Here is a 21,346-nt window from a genome sequence, read left to right as displayed (position 1 = left end):
ATGATGCTAAAGTGAAACGCACGCTTGTCACTGCATGGTTGCATGGTTGCATGGTTGCATGGTTGCATGGTTGCATAACACGTAACACTGATTTTCACTCAGTGGACAGAAACCCGGAAAGCTGCTCCTGTTTTTTTTCCCCCTTTGTAACTGATTTAACCCATTAAGACCTGTAACGCATCTCTGTCACTTTAGATTTCTTTGGCTATTCAAAAATAGCAGATCTACAAGCTCATAGCGCGGCACCGAGTGCCGCGCTATGAGCTTGTAGATCTGCTATTTTTGAAAAATCTTTTTTTTTTCTTTCTTTTTTTTTCTTTCAAAAACTGTTTTTATTGATTTATAAAACATTTTTAAGAATCGCCTCAGGTCTTAAAGGCGAATTTTGGACTAAGGTTTTCTTACATTTTCTATGACGTTATGATATCTTAGGATGAATGGTACAGTAGAAAAATGTCATATCCCGGGGCCGCCACAGCTTAAAACGTGCGCCAATAGGCCTTGCGCTAGATCGTGTATTTTAATAGTTGTTTTTTTTTGTTGTGAGATCTAACGTTCATAGTGACAGAACACTGTCAAAAAAAAAAAAAAGAAGTCTCGCTAGACGAGATCGAAATCTCGAGATTTCAATCTCGTCTAGCGAAACTTCGTTTTTTTTTTGTTGTTGTTGTTTTTGGTTGCATAGTAACATCATAGAAAAGGTAAGAAAACCTTAGTCCAAAACTCCCCTTTAATGGGTTAACTATATGGAAATGAGGGTAATGTTTAGAGGCCTGGACTGGCCCTGTGAAACAGCATTTCCTCTGTTAAGGACTGGATAGTCGCGTGACGTTATGATTCTCGTATAGCATGTCTTTTAAGAAAAAAATTGGGATAAGCATCTATTTTCTTTTTCTCGTAAACTTAGATGTCAAGTTTTAGTTCTACCCCCTTTTTTTTTTTTTTTTTTTTTAAGTAATCACAATTGGAAATACTCCAGTAAATTAAAAGTACCTCAAAATTGTACTTAAGTACAGTACTTGAGTACATGTACTTAGTTACTTTACACCTCTGGTCCTACTCCTCCCGTTCAACCCCCTCCCTTCTGACAGGCAACCGTCCCAGCTCCTATAGGAGGAGGTGCTGCTGGTGCAGTGACAAAAATCACCTCCCCCCCTTTTTAGCTTATGGCCGCAGTGGTGAAAAAAGTACTCGCATCTTTTATTTAAGTAAAAGTATCAATACTGCAGTGTAGAAGCACTCTGTTACAAGTGAAAGTCCGGAATTCAAACTTTACTTGAGTAAAAGTACAATAGTATTGGCATCAAAATGTACTTAAAGTACCAAAAGTACTACAATGTTTGAAAATAGCAGATCTACAAGCCCACAACTAGATCGGCTGTTTTCAAATAGCCTAGGTATAAAATAGGGTTAAAGTGGTTAATGTATGTTTTATAATATCATAATTTATATTTGCAAAGTAACTAGTAACTAAAGTTTTCAAATATTTGATCTGGAAGTGAGATTCCCCTTTTCTAGTGAATGCAGCAACCTAGAGGGCGAATGTACACTGTCCCTATGTCACTGATCACATGACCTCCATCAATTCTCCAGTTCTAGGCAACATACAGTAGAAGGAGGGGGGACTTTTTTCTTATTTCCACACAACAGCTCTAAGGTGTATTACATTGCCTGCCAAAAACGTTTATAAAAGTTTTTGGCAAAAACAATTACAAAAAGAAAATTCTAAAATTATTTTTTATTTTTGGGGTTTTTCCGTTTTTCCGTTCGTCACAAAGAACCAGGAGATAACATTTTCCAAAAAGTTGCTGCTCCATTCACTTCAATGTTAAAAAATAAACGGACAAAAAAAAAAAAAAAATCTTTTTTTTTCTTTTTTTTTAATATATATTTTTTTTATTAAGGTGATACACTTTTACAGCTTTACATTGTGGGGACACAGAATGTAGCAATTCTTGTAATACACCTTGGGGTTTTTTCTTTTTCTATACATAAAAGACACGACACATGGTGAGAAAAAATAGACTGTGGGTGGGAGCATGGGGGTACACATTGCTGCACATTACATAATTCAGTGGAGAACCCAACATGCTGGCAAAATTATCTATGTTCAGAACCATAATATGCACTCCCACCATAGTGCTGGAAGTAGGAGCAGATACGGCACCAAACACGAAACAGGACAGTACAGGAGACATACATAAAATAAAATAACCTTAATGAATAAAATTCCAGAAAAACAACAGGAAAAAAAAAAAAAAAAAAAAAAAACATAAAACAGAAATAGAAACAAGACCCCGGGATCCTAAATAAAAAAAATCTAAGTACTAGCTTACAAAAGACTGGCAGAGGCTACAGACTGTTCTAGAGACCCGAGCGGGATAAGCAACTATAGAAGGTGGATTTATTTTTGTTATAACAATTGCGGTGCAGCTCAGTGTTCAAACAACGAGGTGAACTTTACGAGGACATAATTATGAACAAACCTCAGCATCCATTTCAAAGACAAATCTGCAGTGATAAATGAGAGGGAGGTAAATGTGCTGCGTGTCGCGTTTCCTCTGCCTCGCAGATATATTGTGGCTGTCAGACAGTGGTGGAAAGTAACTAAGTACATTTACTCAAGTAGGCTACTGTACATAAGTACAAATTTGAGGTATTTGTACCACAAGCTCACAACGCGACAAGATTCGCGTAGCGAGCTTGTAGATCAGCTATTGTTCGCTTAATGTTCACCTATTATGATGACATGCCCAGAATGAGGAGGAGACGCTAGGGATCATGTGGTCAATGTTAATAGAAGGCCTGGCGTATGAAAATGATGTATTTTTCTTTTTGTTCATCTCACTATCTCACTGTTCATCTCACTATTTTTTCATCAGTGTCCACCTGGATGGAAAAGACTTGAAAAGGATGTTCCCAGAAACCCAGACACGGCGCTTGACTCCCCGCCTCGGCACCGTACCTTGTCCCACTACCAGTGGTGTGAAGTAACTAAGTACATGTACTCACGTACTGTACTTAAGTACGATTTTGAGGTATTTTTTACTTTACTGGAGTATTTCCAATTTTCGACTCCACTATACATCTCAGAGGCAAATATTGTGCTTTTACTCCACTACAATTATTTGAAACCTTTAGTTACTTTGCAGATTTTGATTATTATTTCAAAACCACTTCAGCCCTGCATGCATACATTCTGATTTTTATCCAAATGTGACATTATGCATAATGAATACTTTCTACTTTTGGTACTTTAAGTACATTTTGATACCAATACTTTTGTGCTTTTACTCAAGTACATTTTGAATTCCGGACTTAAACAGAGTATTTCTACATTACAGTATTCATACTTTTACTTAAGTAAAAACAATTTAGTACTTTTTCCCCACCACTGCCCACTACACTACCCAGGTGTCTGATGCTGTATCTCTGGCTGACCCGCAGACAGCATGGACGACAGCAAGCTCATCTTTAACCTGGAGGGTCCTGTCGTGGCCTTCTCCAAAGACACGCCCAGAGCCACGCGGGGGGAGAGCGGGTCAGACATGAGCCCAGAGGAGGAGGAGGAGAGAGATTTGGGCTTGGACCTGCGCCCCGCGCACCCCTCCTCCTCCTCCCAGGCCTTCCACGTGCCTCGCTCCCCCTCCTCCCCCGGCTCCCTGGCCGACCTGTCCTCCTCGTCGGCGGCAGGAGGAGGTCCGCTCCTCCTCTCCGGCGGCAACCTGTTGGTGAAGTCCTCCTCCACGGAGCTGGATCCGTGCGGCGGCTTCCAGAGAGCCACGCCTCTCCTTCTCGGCCTCGCCAAGTCCCCGTCCATCGAGATGTGTCGGCGCGGCGGCGGCGGCGGCGAGCCCGAGGCCAACCTCTCCAAGTCGGACTCCAAGCTCCACATGCACCCCCCATGGAAGCAGCTCACCCAGCAGCCCAAGCTCCCGGAGGCGGCGGGGAGTTGGAGGAGGCCCGAGGCTTTGGTGGGACTGGGAGGAGGAGCGGATGAGAACGACGCCTGGTGGTCCACCTCCTCGCCGGCCTCCTCCTCCTCCTCCCCCCCGGGCGGCCTGTCTCCCACCGAGCCCCGGGGGGGCGGGGGCAGCTCGCTGATCGCCGAGCTGGAGGACACGCGGAGGAAGTTCTCCGAGGTAGGGATGCAAATTATCGATTTATTTCATTAATTGATAATTGATAACCTTGTATCGATCGATTAACCGATTAATTGATAAGCAGCGTTTTTTTAGGACCAAAAGGGAAATTCTTGCCCGAAACCGAAAATGAGCGCAGAAACATAATTGCCTTGATGTATATAACATTAATGAGCATCAACGAGCATCAGCTGGACACAGACACACACACCTCCCCTCTGCAGTGCTCTATGGAGTCTGTCTCATTTCTCTCCAAAAGCCCTTGAATATGATGGAATATGATTAAGGATTACTGTGATTATGGTAAACTCACATTTGATATAATCACACACACCATACCTGTAACTTTCACTAGCCCCGCCCCCCCCCCCCAAAGTGTTTTATATATACTTATTTTGTTCAAAAAAATATATTTTTCAATTAATTGAAAATCGATCATTTTAATCGAACAAATTCTTAACGGTAGTTAATTGATTGTAGATTAATTGTTAACATCCCCTACTCCGAGGCCATGCAGGACCGAGGGATGAGCATGCTGAGCAAGATGATGGGCGACGAGAGCCCCAAGCAGACGAGGGGGGGTCCCGCGGGAGGAGGGGACCCCCCCCAAGCCCAGGCCCAGTCCCCACCCCCCCTAGGGAGCTGTGGGAGGGGGGAAGGCGGCGGCGGCGGCGGGACGACGGCGGCGTGCTGCGAAGACGCCGGCGGCGGCGGGACGGACGCGCAGCAGCAGCAGCTCCGGTGCCGAAGGAGGACCGACGGCGAGCCGAGGGGCGTGTCAGTGTGTGACACGCCCCTCAGAGGAGCCCATAGGAGCGCCTCCAAATCTTCTTTCCACTCACCTGTCAGTAGGCCTGCCACAATTCATCGTCTAGTCCAGTGGTTCTCAAACTTGTTCATGTCAAGGACCCCCAAATTGACTCTTGTTAGCCCACGGACCCCCATTTCAAAAGATATGCCAGGGACCCCTATAAGAGAAGCCTTTTACGGCTCTAGCAGTGATTTTCAACCATTTTAATTTCAAGGACCCCCAGTTTGACATGCACTAGGGCTACGGACCCCCTTTTAATGGTATTTCTATCTCTGGGACCCTCAATTTATTTCATAAAACATTTGGTTCCATTTGTACACTCTCTGAGTTACAGACCCATAAGGGTCCATTTGGTGCTATCTATCATTTAGTTTGGGACCCCCTGGAACTCCCTCAAGGACCCTGGGGGGTCCTCGGACCCCACTTTGTGAACCACTGGTCTAATCGCAATTATTTAAGATAATCGCAATGACTTTGTCATAATCGTCATAATCGTTTCCATGTTGAAAAACATTCTTTACATAGCAGAAATAGCAGAAATATCTGATCTACAAGCTTACAACGCATCACGTCGTGACACGTTGTAAGCTTGTAGATCAGCTATTTTTATGCTATTTTTCTTTTTTATAAAATGAATACAAAAATTTAAAATGTCCTTTGTATAAAATGATTAGATGTACATTATTTATATCTATATTTAAGATATTTGATTACGAAGCCTAAAAGGCCACTCAGAAATGCGGTTTTTATTCAAACGCTCCAATGTCCAATGCCAAAAACACAGTTAACCCTTCAAGACCGGGAACGCATCTGTGTGTCATTTTTCGATTTCTTTGGCTATTCAAAAATGACAGATATGCAAGCTCATAGCGCGGCACCGCGCGATTTTCCAAAAATAGCAGATCTACAAGCTTGTATATCTGCTACTTTTGAATAGCCAAAGAGATGCAAAAATGACACACAGATGCGTTTCCTTTCTTAATGGCTTAAATCGTTAATAACCGCGATCATTTGCATGACTATTAATCGTCAACTGAAATGTTTGTAACCGTGCCACAGCCCTACTCACCTGAGGCCCACGGCCAGAGCGGAGGAGACGACCGCTATGAGATCTGCACGTACGGAGACATCATTCAAGTGGTGCAGCTTCAGGGGCGAGGAGGAGGAGGAGGAGGAGGAGGAGGAGGAGGAGGAGGAGGAGGGGGGCCCAGGGGGACGCGGCCGGCGCGGCCTCCTCGCCCGCCACGCCCTCGGAGCCTCGTCGTCCCCCCGGGGACGAGGATGGGGCCTCTGCCTTACTGCTGGCTCTTCTGCGTGGGCGCCCTGGCCTACGGGTTCCTCGTGCTGCCGCTGCCCTCCTACGTGACGGGGCTGTCCGTGGGGCTGGCCTGTGGCTTCGTGCTGGGCCTGGTGGTGGTGTTCGCGTTCGCCCCTCGACGCTCGTCCGCCGCCCGGGCCGACCGAAGGCGCGCTCGCTGGCGCCGGCGCCCGGTTAGCCTGGCTGCAGAACCGCCGGACGAGGAGCTCAAAGAACCGCACGTCCTGGAGGTGAGACGCACGCATCCATGCACGCACACACGCACGTGCACGCAGTGGTGGAAAGTAACTAAGTACATTTACTTAAGTACTGTACTTAAGTACAATTTTGAGGTATTTGTACTTTAGTTGAGTATTTCCAATTTCCAATACTTTCACTTCTACTCCACTACATCTCAGAGGCAAATATTGTACTTTAACTCCACTACAATTATTTGAGAACATTAGTTACTAGTTACTTTTCAGATATAAATTATGATATTATGAAACATACATTAACCACTTTAGCCCTGTTTTATACATAGGCTATTTGAAAATAGCCGATCTACAAGCTCACAACGCGTCGCGAAGCGACGCGTTGTGAGCTTGTAGATCTGCTATTTTCAAACATTTTAGTACTTTTACTTTTGGTACTTTAAGTACATTTTGATGTCAATACTTTTGTACTTTTACTCAAGTAAATTTTGAATTCTGGACTTTTACTTGTAACAGAGTATTTTTATTTTGCAGTATTGGTACTTTTACTTAAGTAAAGAATTTGAGTACTTTTTCCACCACTGCGTGCACGCACGCATAGGAATCTCTCCATGTCCACCTCATTCACTGCAATCACTGTGTTCACCATCTATCAATAGCAGTAAGGATGTTGTGTTCAGAAACCGCCTGAATTAAATCAATCAATCTAGCCAAGCACCTAGATGCTGTTAAACTGCATTTAAAACTTTGGTGTCATTTCATATTCACACGTCGGGAACGCTTGAATGCTGCACACTCCAGTGTATTGATTCAGCTGAAACTTGATCCAAGTTCAGTCAGTGTGCATATTTTATTAGATGTCCAAGAAGTCCTTACTGGGGCAGCAGTGTTGCTAAGTGAAACGCATGTCAACGCATGGTTGCATGGTTGCATGGTTGCATAACACCTAACACTGATTTGTGGACAGAAACCTAGAGACGTGTTGCGACGTGGTGTGAGCTTGTAGATCGTGTTATGAGCTTGTTGTGAGCTTGTAGATCTGTTATTTTCAAAAGATTTTTTTTACATTTTAGACATATGATAACTTGTGAAACGGCATAATGAATACTTTTACTTTTGGTACTAAGTGCCATACTTATTTCTGGCTGTGTTGTCCCAGTGCCAGATTTTAGATTTTCAAGTAGTCACAGAATATTTATCTCCAGTATAATCGATCCCCTCATGGTTGCTAATCACTGAGGGTTGCACTGTGTGGTTTCACAAATGTCAACGAGGTCATTGCCACCTCGTTGTCTGCCTTTGAAAATAGCATTTCTGGGCCAAAAACTACATAGTAAAAATAAAAAGTACACAGGAGCCGAGATACAGCCTTTTTAAGTAATAAGTTAAACAAGGAGTGAATGGAGCAGCAAATCTTCGGATAATGATATCTTGGGTTCTGAACGTTTTTTTCAAAAACACATGAAACACGTCAATGGCGCTCAATGAGTTAAATATATTTTGAAGCAAATATATTTGTACTTTTAATAAGTAAATTTTGATTACCCGTCCCCGACTATTATTTGTAACAGAGTATTTCTACATTGCAGCATTGATACTTTTACTTGGGTAAAAACATTTGAGTACTTTTTACAGCACTGCTATTTTTCCACTAAAAGTCACAGTTGGTACTTATACAGTATAACTCTGGTTCCAGGGCTGGATGAACGAGATGTACAGCTACGACCCGGAGAGCTACCAGCCCTCCCTCACCCACTCTGTGTACGCCACCCTGGAGGGCAGCCGGCTGCGCCTGGCCCACCCGCGTGCCAACGTCCCCCGGAGGGCCGCTTTCGACGAGCCTCCCCACGAGGCCGTGTTTGTGCGCTCATGCACCTACCAGCTGGCCAACTGCAAGGTCAGTGTGCACTGCAATGCAAGCGCGCGCACACACACACACACACACACACACATGCACACGCACACACGCACACACACACACACACACACACACACACACACACACACACACACACACACACACACACACACACACACACACACACACACACACACGCACACATGTTTGTGTTACTATATTTGTGAGGACATCAACATTCTAGAAAGGCGTTTTTTTAATGCCATTCTTATAATTTTTGTGCCATTTTTATAACCGCAAGCTTAACGCAGAAAAAATTGCTTAATTATTTTTCTAATTGTAAACGTGTCTCTTAAAGGAGTAGTTCACCCAAAAAATTACTTATTGTCTCCGCCAGGCCGAAAGGCATGGCGAGAGAGCATGTTTTGCCCCCTGTCCGTCCGTCCGTCCGTCCGTCCGTCCGTCCGTCCGTCCGTCCGTCCGTCCGTCCGTCCGTCCGTCCGTCCTGTCCATGTGTTACCAGCTAATCTCCGGCACCGTTGGCCCGGTCGCTGCGAAACTGTGCACACACACTCCCTGGATGCCAATTCAGAAACTCTGCCCCAAATTTTTCACATGGGCCTGTTATAGCGCCACCAGGAGGCCGATTTGTGCAAAACCCATTTTTGGATATTACTCCTACAGATTTTATCCAAACATCACGCAAATCGGTACACAGTATCTCTATAGTCATGTGATCAAGACGCATCTGTCAGATATTTTATATTCCATCCTGATTGGCTAAGGTTGGCTTCCAAAGTTTGCAGGATTGGTCCGTTTTGAACAAAATGTCTCAAATCATGAAGCGTGCGATTTCCGTGAAAATTTGCACGCATAATTCCCACTAGGCCACGGAAGAAATGCCACCCTTTTCACATTGCCCTGTTATAGCGCCACCAGCAGGTCTACTTTAGCAAAACACATTTTTGCAACAAAATGCCTCAAATCATGAATGCACGCACATTCCCACTAGGCCGAGGAAGAAATGCCACCCTTTTCACATTGGCCTGTTATAGCGCCACCGGAGGCCACAATAACCTACCTGACCTGGCGGAGACCTGTGCTCCGAGGAGCACTTTTTCTAGTTTTCTATCAATTACTCATCCCATGAAGCCTTGAATTATTGGAGATTTGTTTGTTTTTGTCACATTCCCAAGCCAATCATTTAATGACCGGCGGTCATTAAATGAAACAAGCCTTTTCCTCATGAGGACCAGATAAATAGTTCCTCCTCAAAACGTCTATTTCTCATGTTCTACTGTGCTTGCGGGGACATCTTTGTCCTCACAGTAATATAAACACACACACACACACACACACACACACACACACACACACACACACACACACACACACACACACACACACACACACACACACACACACACACAACACGCGCGCGCGTGGTCCCCATGCAGGTGAAAGGTGACCTCTCTCACCTGAACTCTCTCCACCTTTCTCCCTGCTGTCGACACCCAGTCTGTCACCAAACACACGGAGGTGAAGCGTCACTGCCAAGGCCATGACACCTGGCCTCCTCTGTCCCACACACACTGTACCGCATTGGTTCTCAAAGTGGGGCCTGGGGTCCCTGCTGGGGTCCTTTCGGGGCGTTCCAGGTGGTCCCCCAGCTAAATGGTATGGTATGTAGATTGTTTAATAGGAACCAAATTGACCCTTATGGGTCTGTAACTCAGAGAGTGTACAAATGGAACCAAATGGACCCTAACGGGTCCATTTGGTTCCATTTGTACACTCTCAGAGTTAACCCATTTAGACCGGAGACCGATTCTAAAAACGCCTTCTAAATCCTGACCGGAGTTTTCTGAAAAACTTAAATATTTATTCAAAAATGTCAAAAAATGTATGTTGCTATATACTGTACATGGCAACAACGACCCCAAAAGGGGTTCCCGTCTTGAGTAGCCAGATTGAGCTCGCCTGGAGCCAATGTCAGGATAATTTACGATTCTGTGCCTATCGGTACATAACTCGGACAGGGCTGAGTATAGGCTCAAGCGAACTTCGCAAACGTTCGGCACGGCAACTCGCACGCTTTAGCGCGCGCTCGTTGGTGCTTCTCGTGGTTCAAGTTGGCTTGAGACTGCGCCCCTCCGTCGCACGGTCCAACACTATACTTTATCGGCGAAAAAAAGTAGTCCGCGGATGTTGGAAAAAGTAATGTCTTTAGCGGGGAGTCGAACCCGGGAGGTGCAGATTGAAGGTCTAATGATTAAAGAGGCACGCCACTGAGGCCGGTGCTGAGATTGGGTATTTGGTCTGTATTAGAATATGACAACGGCCACCGTTCCCCAACTCTTCTAATGTAGAGGCGGCCCTACTGGTACACCAGGGGGCCCTACTGGTACACCAGGGGGGCCCTACTGGTACACCAGGGGGCCCTACTGGTACACCAGGGGGCCCTACTGGGCGAGGCTACTCAGTGGTGGAAAAAGTACTCAAATTCTTTACTTAAGTAAAAGTACCAATACTGCAATATAAAAATACTCTGTTACAAGTAAAAGTCCAGAATAAAAAAATTACTTGAGTAAAAGTACAAAAGTATTGGCATCAAAATGTACTTAAAGTACCAAAAGTAAAAGTACAAAATATTTGAAAATAGCAGATCTACAAGCTCACAACGCGTCGCGATGCGACGCGTTGTGAGCTTGTAGATCGGCTATTTTCAAATAGCCTAGGTATAAAATAGGGCTAAAGTGGTTAATGTATGTTTTATAATGTAATAATTTATATCTGAAAAGTAACTAGTAACTAAAGTTTTCAAGTAAATGTAGTGGAGTAAAAGTACAATATTTGCCTCTGAGATGTAGTGGAGTAGAAGTAAAAGTATTGGAAATTGGAAATACTCAAGTAAAGTACAAATACCTCAAAATTGTACTTAAGTACAGTACTTAAGTAAATGTACTTAGTTACTTTCCACCACTACTGCGAAGCCATGGTAAAACGCTGTTCCCGTCCTCTCATCCCCCAGGTGTCGCTGTTGCCCCCTGTCCTGGCCCGTAAGAGGCTGTGGAACAAGAAGTACCCCATCTGTGTCACCCTGGCCGAGGGGGAGGTGGGGGAGGAGGAGAGCCTGGTCCTGGTGGATCAGGGTCAGCAGCAGCAGCAGGGGGAGGAGGAGGAGGAGGAGAAGGAGGAGAAGACGACGACGACGGAGGAGAGACAGACCAGCCCTCCTCCTCTGCCGGACCCCCTGCAGCAGCTCCCCGTGGTTCTGTACCTGTTTGGCCGTACAGGAAGGGAGAAGGAGGAGTGGTTCCAGCACCTCCTGTCGGCCTCCAGGGCCTCCGGGGCCAGGAGCAGTCCAAGCAGGGGCGAGGAGGCCAGGACGGGTGAGAAGGTCCACGTAATATAGCAAAATGTTTTGGTTTTTTTAGCTTAACCCATTAAGACCTGGAACTGTGTCATTTTTAGATTTGAGCTAAAAAGCATTATTTTACACTTTGGGCTATTCAAAAATAGCAGATATACAAGCTCATAGCGCGGCACCGAGTGCCGCGCTACGAGCTTGTAGATCTGCTATTTTTGAAAAATCGTGAAAATGTGTGCAAATCTTTGAATAGATATATTTTTAAAGCGATTTTTTTTTAGTCAAATCTTTGCTTCTAGGGGTCCCTGGAACAACATATTTTGATGGGGGTCCGTGGCCAAATACCTATAATTTTGGGGGTCCTTGACATGAAAAAGTTTGAGCACCACTGATATAGAAACATACGTTTTTCAGAATACTGTTGAGATTTAGGAGACATGTAGAATCGGCTTCAGGTCTCAATGGGTTAATATAGCAACATTTTTTTGTTTTTTTTAGCTTAAAATGATCCCTTGTTAATAAGCCTATATATGCTTTAATCCTGTGTCAATTTTTTTATTTCTTTGGCTATTCAAAAATAGCAGATATACAAGCCCATACTTAGCCAGAGTATAACATAACGGTTAAAGTGGTTACACAGATGCGTTCCCGGTCTTAATGGGTCGACGTTCATTCTTCTTTCTCTCAGAGGTGTTGTGTGGTGGAGACGCCGTCAGAGGAAGCACCGAGGAGCTGAGGGAGTTTCCGGGAGGAGGAGCCACGAAGGAGAGGCTCCTATTGGACTACGGCTCCTACATGTCCAATCTCATTGGCTCAGGGGGAGGAAGCGGTAGCCCCACCCCCAGCCCCTGGCTGGTGCAGGGACCGCTTTCGCCGCACAGTGACCAGGGAAGCCCCACGGCGCGGAAGAAGGTACATCAAAACTAAATCAAACTGTTGACTATAGAATTTATAATCGGATGTATAGTAACTACACTATTAAATGGGAATAAAGAAATGTGTGACATTGCAACATTGCGAGAAAACTATCTTACAAAACCATGAGAATTGTGCATTTTCTGTCAGACATAGTTACAATAGTTATACAATACTCTCTCTTTATCTCTCTCTCTCTCTCTCTCTCTCTCTCTCTCTCGCGCCTCCCTTTCTCTCTTCCTCTCTCTCCCCCCCTCTCTACCGTTCTCTCTCCCTCTCTGGCTCTCCCTCCGTCCTATTCATTCTCTCCTTTCTCTCTCTCTCTCTCTCTCTCTCTCTCTCTCTCTCTCTCTCTCTCTCTGAGTGGGTGTGCTGTTGAGCGTGTGAGAGTGTTTGATTATTTGTTTCTCTTTGGAGAGTTTTTTTCAAAACTTTATTTCCATATTTTTTTCTTTATTTAGTGATAGGTTGGTTTATATTGGATTTATTCAAGTTTGGTGTTTCCAGCGTTGCTGGTTGGCTTTGTTTGGTCATGAGTATGGCCGGGTTGACATGAAAGCACGGTATTAAGATTGCCTCTGCTACCCCCCCCCCCCCCCCCCCTTATTCAATAGAAGAATGTGATCTAAGATTCCCAAATGGGGATTTCAACACAAAAAATAAAGCCACGAACCCGTGGAACAGCGCCCTCTAGTGGCAGTGACGTCAGACTTCGGTGCTCTATGGTGAGGAGACAGAGCAGGCAGAGCAGACGGGGACAGAGCAGTAGACAGGAGAGGAACAGGATAAGCAGAATGATGTAGGACAGGAACAGAATACAGCAGATATCAGTCATGAAGACGATGTAGGAATTTCTGGTAAAAAAGATGAAGAAGTAGGTGCAGATCAGATGGACACAGATGAAATAGTGCAAAACAGTGATGAGAACAAGGGCGTTGCGGGTGCTCTCAAAAGAAAAAAGCGATAATGTCTCTCAAGCAAAGAAAGGAATGAAATTCAGTAATTTCATACGACAGGAAAAACAGGCAGCGAGTGTGTCTACTGTAGGCACAGAGGATGAGGGGGAGGAGGAGGAAGAGGAGGAGGAGGAGGGGGGAGGAGAGGAAGAGTGATGAGGACAATCAGTCTCAAGCTAGTTTTCCTTGTGAGCCTCTGTCTGGTCTTGTTAGTGATTCACAGGGTTCGGTTGGGTCACAACAGGAAACTTTATATGACATTTGGCAAGTTAAAAGATTCCTGCAAATAACAAAAAATATGAAAAATTTACAAATTGGAGATCATTTTGAAGACAAGGATTTGTTTGTAAAATCTATCAGATCTCAAATGAACAAAAAAGGAGAGGATTGTTTTTCTCAACAAGAGGTGTTCAGGCTCAGAAAATGGGTAACGAAAGCTACAACCAAAGCTAACAATGAAAGTACAACCGCATTGTAAGACTGGCTGTTTTTTATGTTTTTTGTTTTTTTGGCTGTTATTCAGAAATCATGAGTGACTTCAAAGTTTCCACTCTTAATATTAGTTTTGGCTCATGGAGGAGCCTTTAATACATGGAGCCCGGCTGGATGTTCAAGATCATAGCAAGCCTGGACTTACTCTGCGGTTGGTTTCAGCTGGAGCAGTGAAGCTGAGACACATTGTGGATGTAGCAGGTCCTGGTCTCTATAACACAGAGGCTGTGGCTTCTGTGCTGGGTCTGAGATCACATCGTCACACCAGGGACATGCTAAACGAGTGGATTAAAAGACTGAGTGGTGAAGAATCAGAGATGGTACAGGATTATTTCAGAGGGTCAGAGGTTCCTGATGAAGGGGATCCTTTCCCTGAATTGGGTCTTGAAATAGACACAACTGAGCTGACAGGACCTTTTGTGAACTGAGGGACAAAAAGACTTGCTGAGTGGAAAGGCTCTATATAAACACTGTGTTCATGCTATGAACAAGACAGAACTGAGTGGGAGAACGGACACTGTGTGGAGAGAAAAACTACAGGTTGAGGACAGCTGCAAGCCAGTGTGGAGGCTGTTGTACAATTAACACGGCCCTGCTCACAGTGTCAAACGAGTGTCCGTTCTGTAAAGAACCTGAAACTGTTTTTCATTGCTTCCTAGAATGCAAAAGACTTGGAATTCTTTTTGAAGCATTGAAATATGTGTTTTCAAATTGTAATGTGATTTGGTCTGAAATTGCTTTTATTTTTGGTGCTGGCTACAAAAAGGAAAATGCTAAAAAGTGGCAACTGTTGAACTTTGTGGTGGGACAAGCTAAACTTGCCATTTATAAAAGTAGGAAAAATCAACTATTAAATGTTGAGGGGGAGGAGCTTTTGCCAATGTTTAAAGCATTGGTGAAAGCCAGAATTAGAGTGGATTTTGTTTTTTATTCACTCATGAATAATGTTGATGAGTTCATATTTCGGTGGTGTTTCGATGAGGTTCTATGTTCTGTTGTGGAGGAGCAGTTGGTTTTTAATTTGGCAATATTGTAGGTTTTTAACAATTTTGACTTGTGGCTCCTTCATATGTACTGTATGTCTTGATTAAGATTGTCATTATTTATTAGAAAATAAAGATGTTTTTTAAAAAAAAATCTCTCTTCCTCTCTCTCCCCCCCTCTCTACCTTTCTCTCTCCCTCTCTGGCTCTCCCTCCGTCCTATTCATTCTCTCCTCTCTCTCTCTCTCATGCAGATCCCTAGTGATGAGAGCGTCTCTGGCAGCAGTAGGTCTGGAGGAGACGCACCTCCCCACCACGGCCCCCCATGGGGGTCAGGGGGGTCAGGGGGAGGAGGCTCCTCAGAGGTCAACCCCGCCTGGGTCAACTCCCTGGTGGGAAGGATCTTCTGGGACTTCCTGCAGGAGAAGTACTGGTCGGACCAGGTGGCTCACAAGATCCAGAAGAAACTGTCCAAGATCAGGGTGAGAGAGATAGGGGTGTGTGTGTGTGTGTGTGTGTGTGTGTGTGTGTGTGTGTGTGTGTGTGTGTGTGTGTGTGTGTGTGTGTGTGTGTGTGTGTGTGTGTGTGTGTGTGTGTGTGTGTGTGTGTGTGTGTGTGTGTGTGTGTGTGTGTGTGTGTGTGTGTGTGTGTGTGTGTGTGTGTGTGTGTGTGTGTGTGTGTGTGTGTGCGCGCTCGTGGAGTCTGCTGACAGTGGACTCTTTCTCTATGATTCCATTGGGAGATGAGGAGATAAGCTACAACATCCCATAATATTCTGTTCTCCTCTATAACACCTGCCCTGCTCTCTCTCTCTCTCTCTCTCTCTCTCTCTCTCTCTCTCTCTCTCACTCACTCACTCACTCTCACACACACACACACACACACACACACACACACACACACACACACACACACACACACACACACACACACACACACACACACACACACATTCATGTTCAGCCTGGTCACAGCTGTTCTGCTACGTTTCTGTTTTCAAACTCCCTCCACCTCCCCAGCCCCCTCCTTTACCATTTAAAGGGATAGTTCACCCCCAAAAGCACCTTTTTTTTTTCTATGGATTAGTCACCCCATGGAGACTTGAATTCATGGATATTTTTTTGTTTCGTCACATTCCAAAGCCAATAATTTGATGACCGGCAGCGGTTCCGGTAGGAGACACAAAAAGAGTCTCGTTTGTGTCTCCTACCGGAACCGCTGCCTACCGGTCCGCTGGATATATTCATATCCATGAATTCAAGTCTCCATGTTTGGGGTGACTAATCGATAGAAAGAAAAAAAAAATTGTGGGTGAACTATCCCTTTAAGTAAATGTATGATTCTGTCCATGGTGTGATGTTACATCTGTGTATCTTGAAAGGCTTTGAGATAGACACGTGTCTTTAAAGGGCTCAATATTTAAATGTTTTGTTTCTGTGGATTGTATAGGCTGTGGATTGTATGTTAATCTGTATATTAATGTATGCCATGAAGGGTTCTATGTTGATGCATAACTCTGTATCTCATGTAGTCTCACAGGAGCAGAGTCTCGCCGCTAAAACTGAATGCAATATCATCAGTGGTGGAAAAAGTACTCAAATGTTTTACTTAAGTAAAAGTACCAATACTGCAATGTAGAAGTACTCTGTTACAAGTAAAAGTCTGGAATTCAAAATTTACTTGAGTAAAAGTACAACATTTTTGGTATCAAAATGTACTTAAAGTACCAAAAGTAAAAGTACTAAATGTTTGAAAATAGCAGATCTACAAAATCACACGTTGTGAGCTTGTAGATCGGCTATTTTCAAATAGCCTAGGTAGAAAATAGGGCTGAAGTGGTTAATGTATATTGTATAATGTTATTATTTATATCTGCAAAGTAACTAGTAACTAAAGTATTCAAATAATTGTAGTGGAGTAAAAGTACAATATTTGCCTCTGAGATGTAGTGGAGTAGAAGTAAAAGTATTGGAAATTGGAAATGCTCGCGTAAAGTACAAATTCCTCAAAATTGTAAGTAAGTACAGTACTTGAGTACATGTACTTAGTTACTTTCCACCACTGAATATCATTGCAATACATGGTAAATGGTTAATCCTGAGCTGAAGTGTCTAACTAATGTAATGATGTAAATTGCATAGTTAGAAGGCTATTGTGTTATTTGTGTTTTCCAGTTGGCTGTAACGGTGTCGTTTGTCTCATCCTAGTTGCCGTACTTCATGAACGAGTTGACCCTGGCTGACCTGGACATGGGCACCTGTCTACCCCTGGTCCTCAGCACGTCTAAACCCTCTCTGGACCACAGAGGTCATTTACTAGAATAATAATAATAGTGGTGGAAGAAGTTCTCAGATATTTTACTTAACGCATTAAGACCTAAGGCCGATTCTAAAAATGTTTTCTAAATCCTAACAGTTTTTTGAATAAAAAATTAAAAATATTTTTCCACGATAAAAAAAAAATAGCAGATATACAAGCTCATAGCGCGGCAGCTTGTATATCTGCTATTTTTCAATAGCAAAAGAAATCTAAAGAGACACAGATGCGTTCCGGACGATTCTACAAAATGTCTTCTAAATCCTAATTTTTTTTTTGAAAAAATGTATATTACTATGTCAGTGGTTCTCAATTTTTTTCACGTCAAGGACCTCAAAATGTATAGGTATTTGGCCACGGACCCCCATTTCAAAATATTGAGTTCCAGGGACCCCCCAGAAGCAAAGATTTGAGTTACAAATGTTCGCTTGAAAAAATATATATTCAAAGATTTTCACAAATTTTCACGATTTCTCAAAAATAGCAGATCTACAATTATGAGCTTGTAGATCTGCTATTTTTGAATAGCCAAAGTGTAAAATAATGCTTTTTAGCTCAAATCAAAAAATGACACAGATGCTTCTCCCGGGTAAAAGAGGCAATACCACAATGTAGAAATACTCTGTTACAAGTAAACAGCCTGTGTTCAAAATGTTACTTGAGTAAAAGTACAAAAGTATTGGCATCAAAATATACTCCTCCCTGTTTAAGTTCAAATCGCGCAAATTTGTCCTAATATAAATACAAATAATCAATAGTATTCAGGAGGTGTAGTTCCAGACTGTATTCAGGAGGTGTAGGTAGATTTAGACGACTATAATTGTATGATATTTAGTCAACTAAAACTAGACTAACAGTAAAACATTTTAGGTGACTAAAATATGACTAAAACTAAATGGAATTTGATTCAAAAGACTATGACTAAAACTGAATCAAAATTTGCTGTCAAAATCAACACTAAAATCAAATCAAAAGCGTTCCAGTTGTTCATATCTCCTCTCGTTCCTTGCCCCTCTCTCTCTCCTGCTCTCTCTCTCTGTCCTTGTGATGGATGACCTGTGTGTGTGTGCGTGTGTGCGTGTGTGCGTGCGTGCGTGCGTGCGTGCGTGTGCGCGTGTGTGTGTGCTGTTCAGGCCTGTGGTTGGAGATGGAGGTGTTCTACACAGGTGGCATCCAGATGACCCTGGAGACCAAGATGAACCTCTGTAGGCTGGGCAAAGACAGCGGGGCTGAAGCCCCCAGTGTTCCAGAGACCCGTCCAATTGGGTAAGGCTCCAGGCCCCCAGAACCACGGTAGAACAGTGAAGCGGCCAAGCCTGGTGGTAAAATCTGAGAATGCACTACTTCCGCATTTAAAATGCTACTGCGCGTGCAGTTTGTGCGCCTGCTCATAATTCTATGGCTGCTCTATGGCTCTATCGCAGTGGTTTTCAACCAGTGGTCCGGGGACCACCAGTGGTCCTTGAGGGGGTTCCAGGGGGTCCCCAGCCAAATTAATAGTTAGGAACCAAATTGACCCGTATGTGTCTCTAACGCTGAGAGTGTACAAATGGACCCTAACGGGTCCATTTGGTTCCATTTGTACGCTCTCAGAGTTAAATGAACACCAATGATGATGATACAGTGTAGATTGGGGACCCCCAAGAAATCAAAATGGTTGAGTCCCTGGCATATCTTTTCGAACAGGGGGTCTGTGGGCTAATATGTGTGAATTTGGGGGTCCTTGACGCGAAAAAAGGTTGAAAACCACTGCTCTATCGAACCAATATCGACCAATATATCGAACCAATATTTCTACTTCCGGCAGACTTCCAGGTGCTTCAAAACGCCACTGAGCACTTTCATAGAAATGAATAGCTGGGGGGTGGGGCAATCCGACCTCTAGATATATAACTCTATGGTAAGGCTAAAGGCCTTAACCCCTGTGGCCTATATAGACTGTGAATATGCCGTACACTCAGTAACTCAGAGAGCGTACAAACGGAGGCCAAATGGACCCAGAAGGTTCCATTAGGTTCAGTCTGTAGTACGCTCTGGGACATCGTGTGTTTTGTGTATAGCCTACAGTGGTGGGAAAAGTACTGGACATTGTTTACTTAAGTAAAAGTATCAATACTGCAATGTAGAAATACTCTGTTACAAGTGAAAGTCTGGAATTCAACATGTACTTGAGTAAAAGTATAGGCATCACAATGTACCTAAAGTACCAAAAGTAAAAGTACTCATTATGCAGAATGTCCCATTTCAAGTTTTCAAATGTATGAAAATCTTTAGAAAATAGCAGACGCATTGTGAGCTTGTCGGCTATTTTCAAATAGCTGAAATGTATATAGGGCTGAAGTGGTTAATGTTTTGTAACAATAATCCAAATCTACAAAGCAACTAAAGTGTTCAAATAATTGTAGTGGAGTAAAAGTACAATATTTGGATCCGAGATGTAGTGGAGTAGAAGTAAAAGTATTGGAAGTATTGGAAAATACTCAAGTAAAGTACAAATACCTCAAAATTGTACTTAAGTACAGTACTTAAGTGAATATACTTTCCACCACTGGTAGCCTATGCATGAATGAGGAAGAAAGTGCCTTGTAAATGGTGTCAACATTAAGTGCCTGTGTGTGTGTGTGTGTGTGTGTGTGTGTGTGTGTGTGTGTGTGTGTGTGTGTGTGTGTGTGTGTGTGTGTGTGTGTGTGTGTGTGTGTGTGTGTGTGTGTGTGTGTGTGTGTGCGTGCGTGCGTGCGTGCGTGCGTGCGTGCGCGCGCGTGCGTGCGTGCGTGTGCGTGTGTGTGTGTGTCTTATCCAGGTCCAAACCCAGGCAGTGTGTTCTAGCTGACAGTGATGAAGAGTCCTCCAGCGCCGGCTCGTCTGACGAAGAGGAAGTCCCTCCCATTGAGCCCCAGGGAACTCTGGGAGATAAAACCGCATCACCACCACCGGTGGCTGATGGGTAAAATGATTTACCTTTCCAAACCTTTTCTGACCGTTTTCATACCGTTTATGACTCAGCAGGGATAATGTGTTGTGTTAATGTTGACATTTACAATGTAGGAATTCAGCAGAAGCTTTATCCAGAGTGACTTACTCTGGATAACCACATACAAGGTAACATACACATAAAATGCAGAGAGACAGTAATCTAGGATCACAGGTAAACCAAGAACCTGTAGCATCAGTCTGAATAATATAATGTTAAAATATCATAATAATCTGTACATTGAAGCTATACAAACTATAGGATGCCAGGTCAACACATGAACCTGGCATTTGTCTTAATAACATGCTATCTAAATGACATTTTAACCTTTGCAGAAGAGTGCATGGTCATCAAGGCTATAGGTCAAGTCTGTACTGTACTATACAGTATAGTAGATGTTCAACCAACATGCATGTTGGTTGAACAATGTGTGGTCCCAAACAGTTAGAACAACTTCAAAACATATCACAGGGGTCTTTGAACATAGTTCAGTTTTGAAGCCAAATGAATTAATCCAATTTGAACATGGTCGGTTACTTGTTCACATATTAAAGATTATACTGTTCATTTGTCCATAAATGCTAACAATGTTATGTTTTTTTTTTTTTTTTTTGATAGATTCTAGGTTTGATGTTTACCTAGCTCCAAATGAACCCTAGCATCCCTATTCTGGGGAGAACATTCTGTGAAAATAACAGATCCACAAGCTCCACATGCGTCGCTACACGACTTGTTGTGAGTTTGTAGATCGGATATTTTCGGCCCAGAAATTTGGTGTAGATTAGAATGAGGAGGAAAAAAAGGAACGGGTACCTGGGGGACCCAGGTCAACTAAGTATAGGGTTTTAGGTTTTTGATTGATTGATTGATTGATTGATTGATTGATTGATTGATCGATCGACTGAATACTTTATTAGTCAGATGATGTAAACCGCATTTGCAAAAAAAAAATGTCATCGAGTTTACATTCACCCTGTTGTTTGTTGACTAGATTTCATGCCATTTACCGTGTGATCTTGCA

General features: G+C 43.5%; 3 protein-coding genes across 3 annotated transcripts in view; 2 read left to right on the top strand and 1 right to left on the bottom strand.

Moving 5' to 3' along the window:
* LOC308097838 (uncharacterized protein) overlaps positions 1-21,346 on the top strand; it is a 199,274-nt gene that overhangs the window by 144,251 nt on the left and 33,677 nt on the right. The gene's annotated exons all lie outside the window — the stretch shown is intronic.
* Positions 1-21,346, bottom strand: part of hagh (hydroxyacylglutathione hydrolase) — a 140,168-nt gene that overhangs the window by 111,582 nt on the left and 7,240 nt on the right. The window lies entirely within an intron of this gene.
* LOC308099360 (testis-expressed protein 2-like) overlaps positions 1-21,346 on the top strand; it is a gene marked incomplete at both ends in the record, with an annotated part of 35,134 nt that overhangs the window by 9,633 nt on the left and 4,155 nt on the right. The window contains 12 exons of the mRNA XM_080448105.1: positions 3,448-4,142; positions 4,651-4,986; positions 6,013-6,071; positions 6,210-6,501; positions 8,162-8,362; positions 11,355-11,715; positions 12,382-12,605; positions 14,128-14,376; positions 15,293-15,520; positions 17,246-17,345; positions 18,488-18,620; positions 20,155-20,298. Of these exons, the coding sequence (XP_080304231.1) occupies positions 3,448-4,142; positions 4,651-4,986; positions 6,013-6,071; positions 6,210-6,501; positions 8,162-8,362; positions 11,355-11,715; positions 12,382-12,605; positions 14,128-14,376; positions 15,293-15,520; positions 17,246-17,345; positions 18,488-18,620; positions 20,155-20,298 (3,022 nt within the window). The remainder of the gene's footprint in view (positions 1-3,447; positions 4,143-4,650; positions 4,987-6,012; positions 6,072-6,209; positions 6,502-8,161; positions 8,363-11,354; positions 11,716-12,381; positions 12,606-14,127; positions 14,377-15,292; positions 15,521-17,245; positions 17,346-18,487; positions 18,621-20,154; positions 20,299-21,346) is intronic.

This window comes from Gymnoscopelus braueri (genome assembly GCF_963280865.1).
Source record: "Gymnoscopelus braueri genome assembly, chromosome: 13".
NCBI classification, from domain to species: domain Eukaryota; kingdom Metazoa; phylum Chordata; class Actinopteri; order Myctophiformes; family Myctophidae; genus Gymnoscopelus; species Gymnoscopelus braueri.
This window is presented reverse-complemented; position numbering and strand designations above follow the sequence as displayed.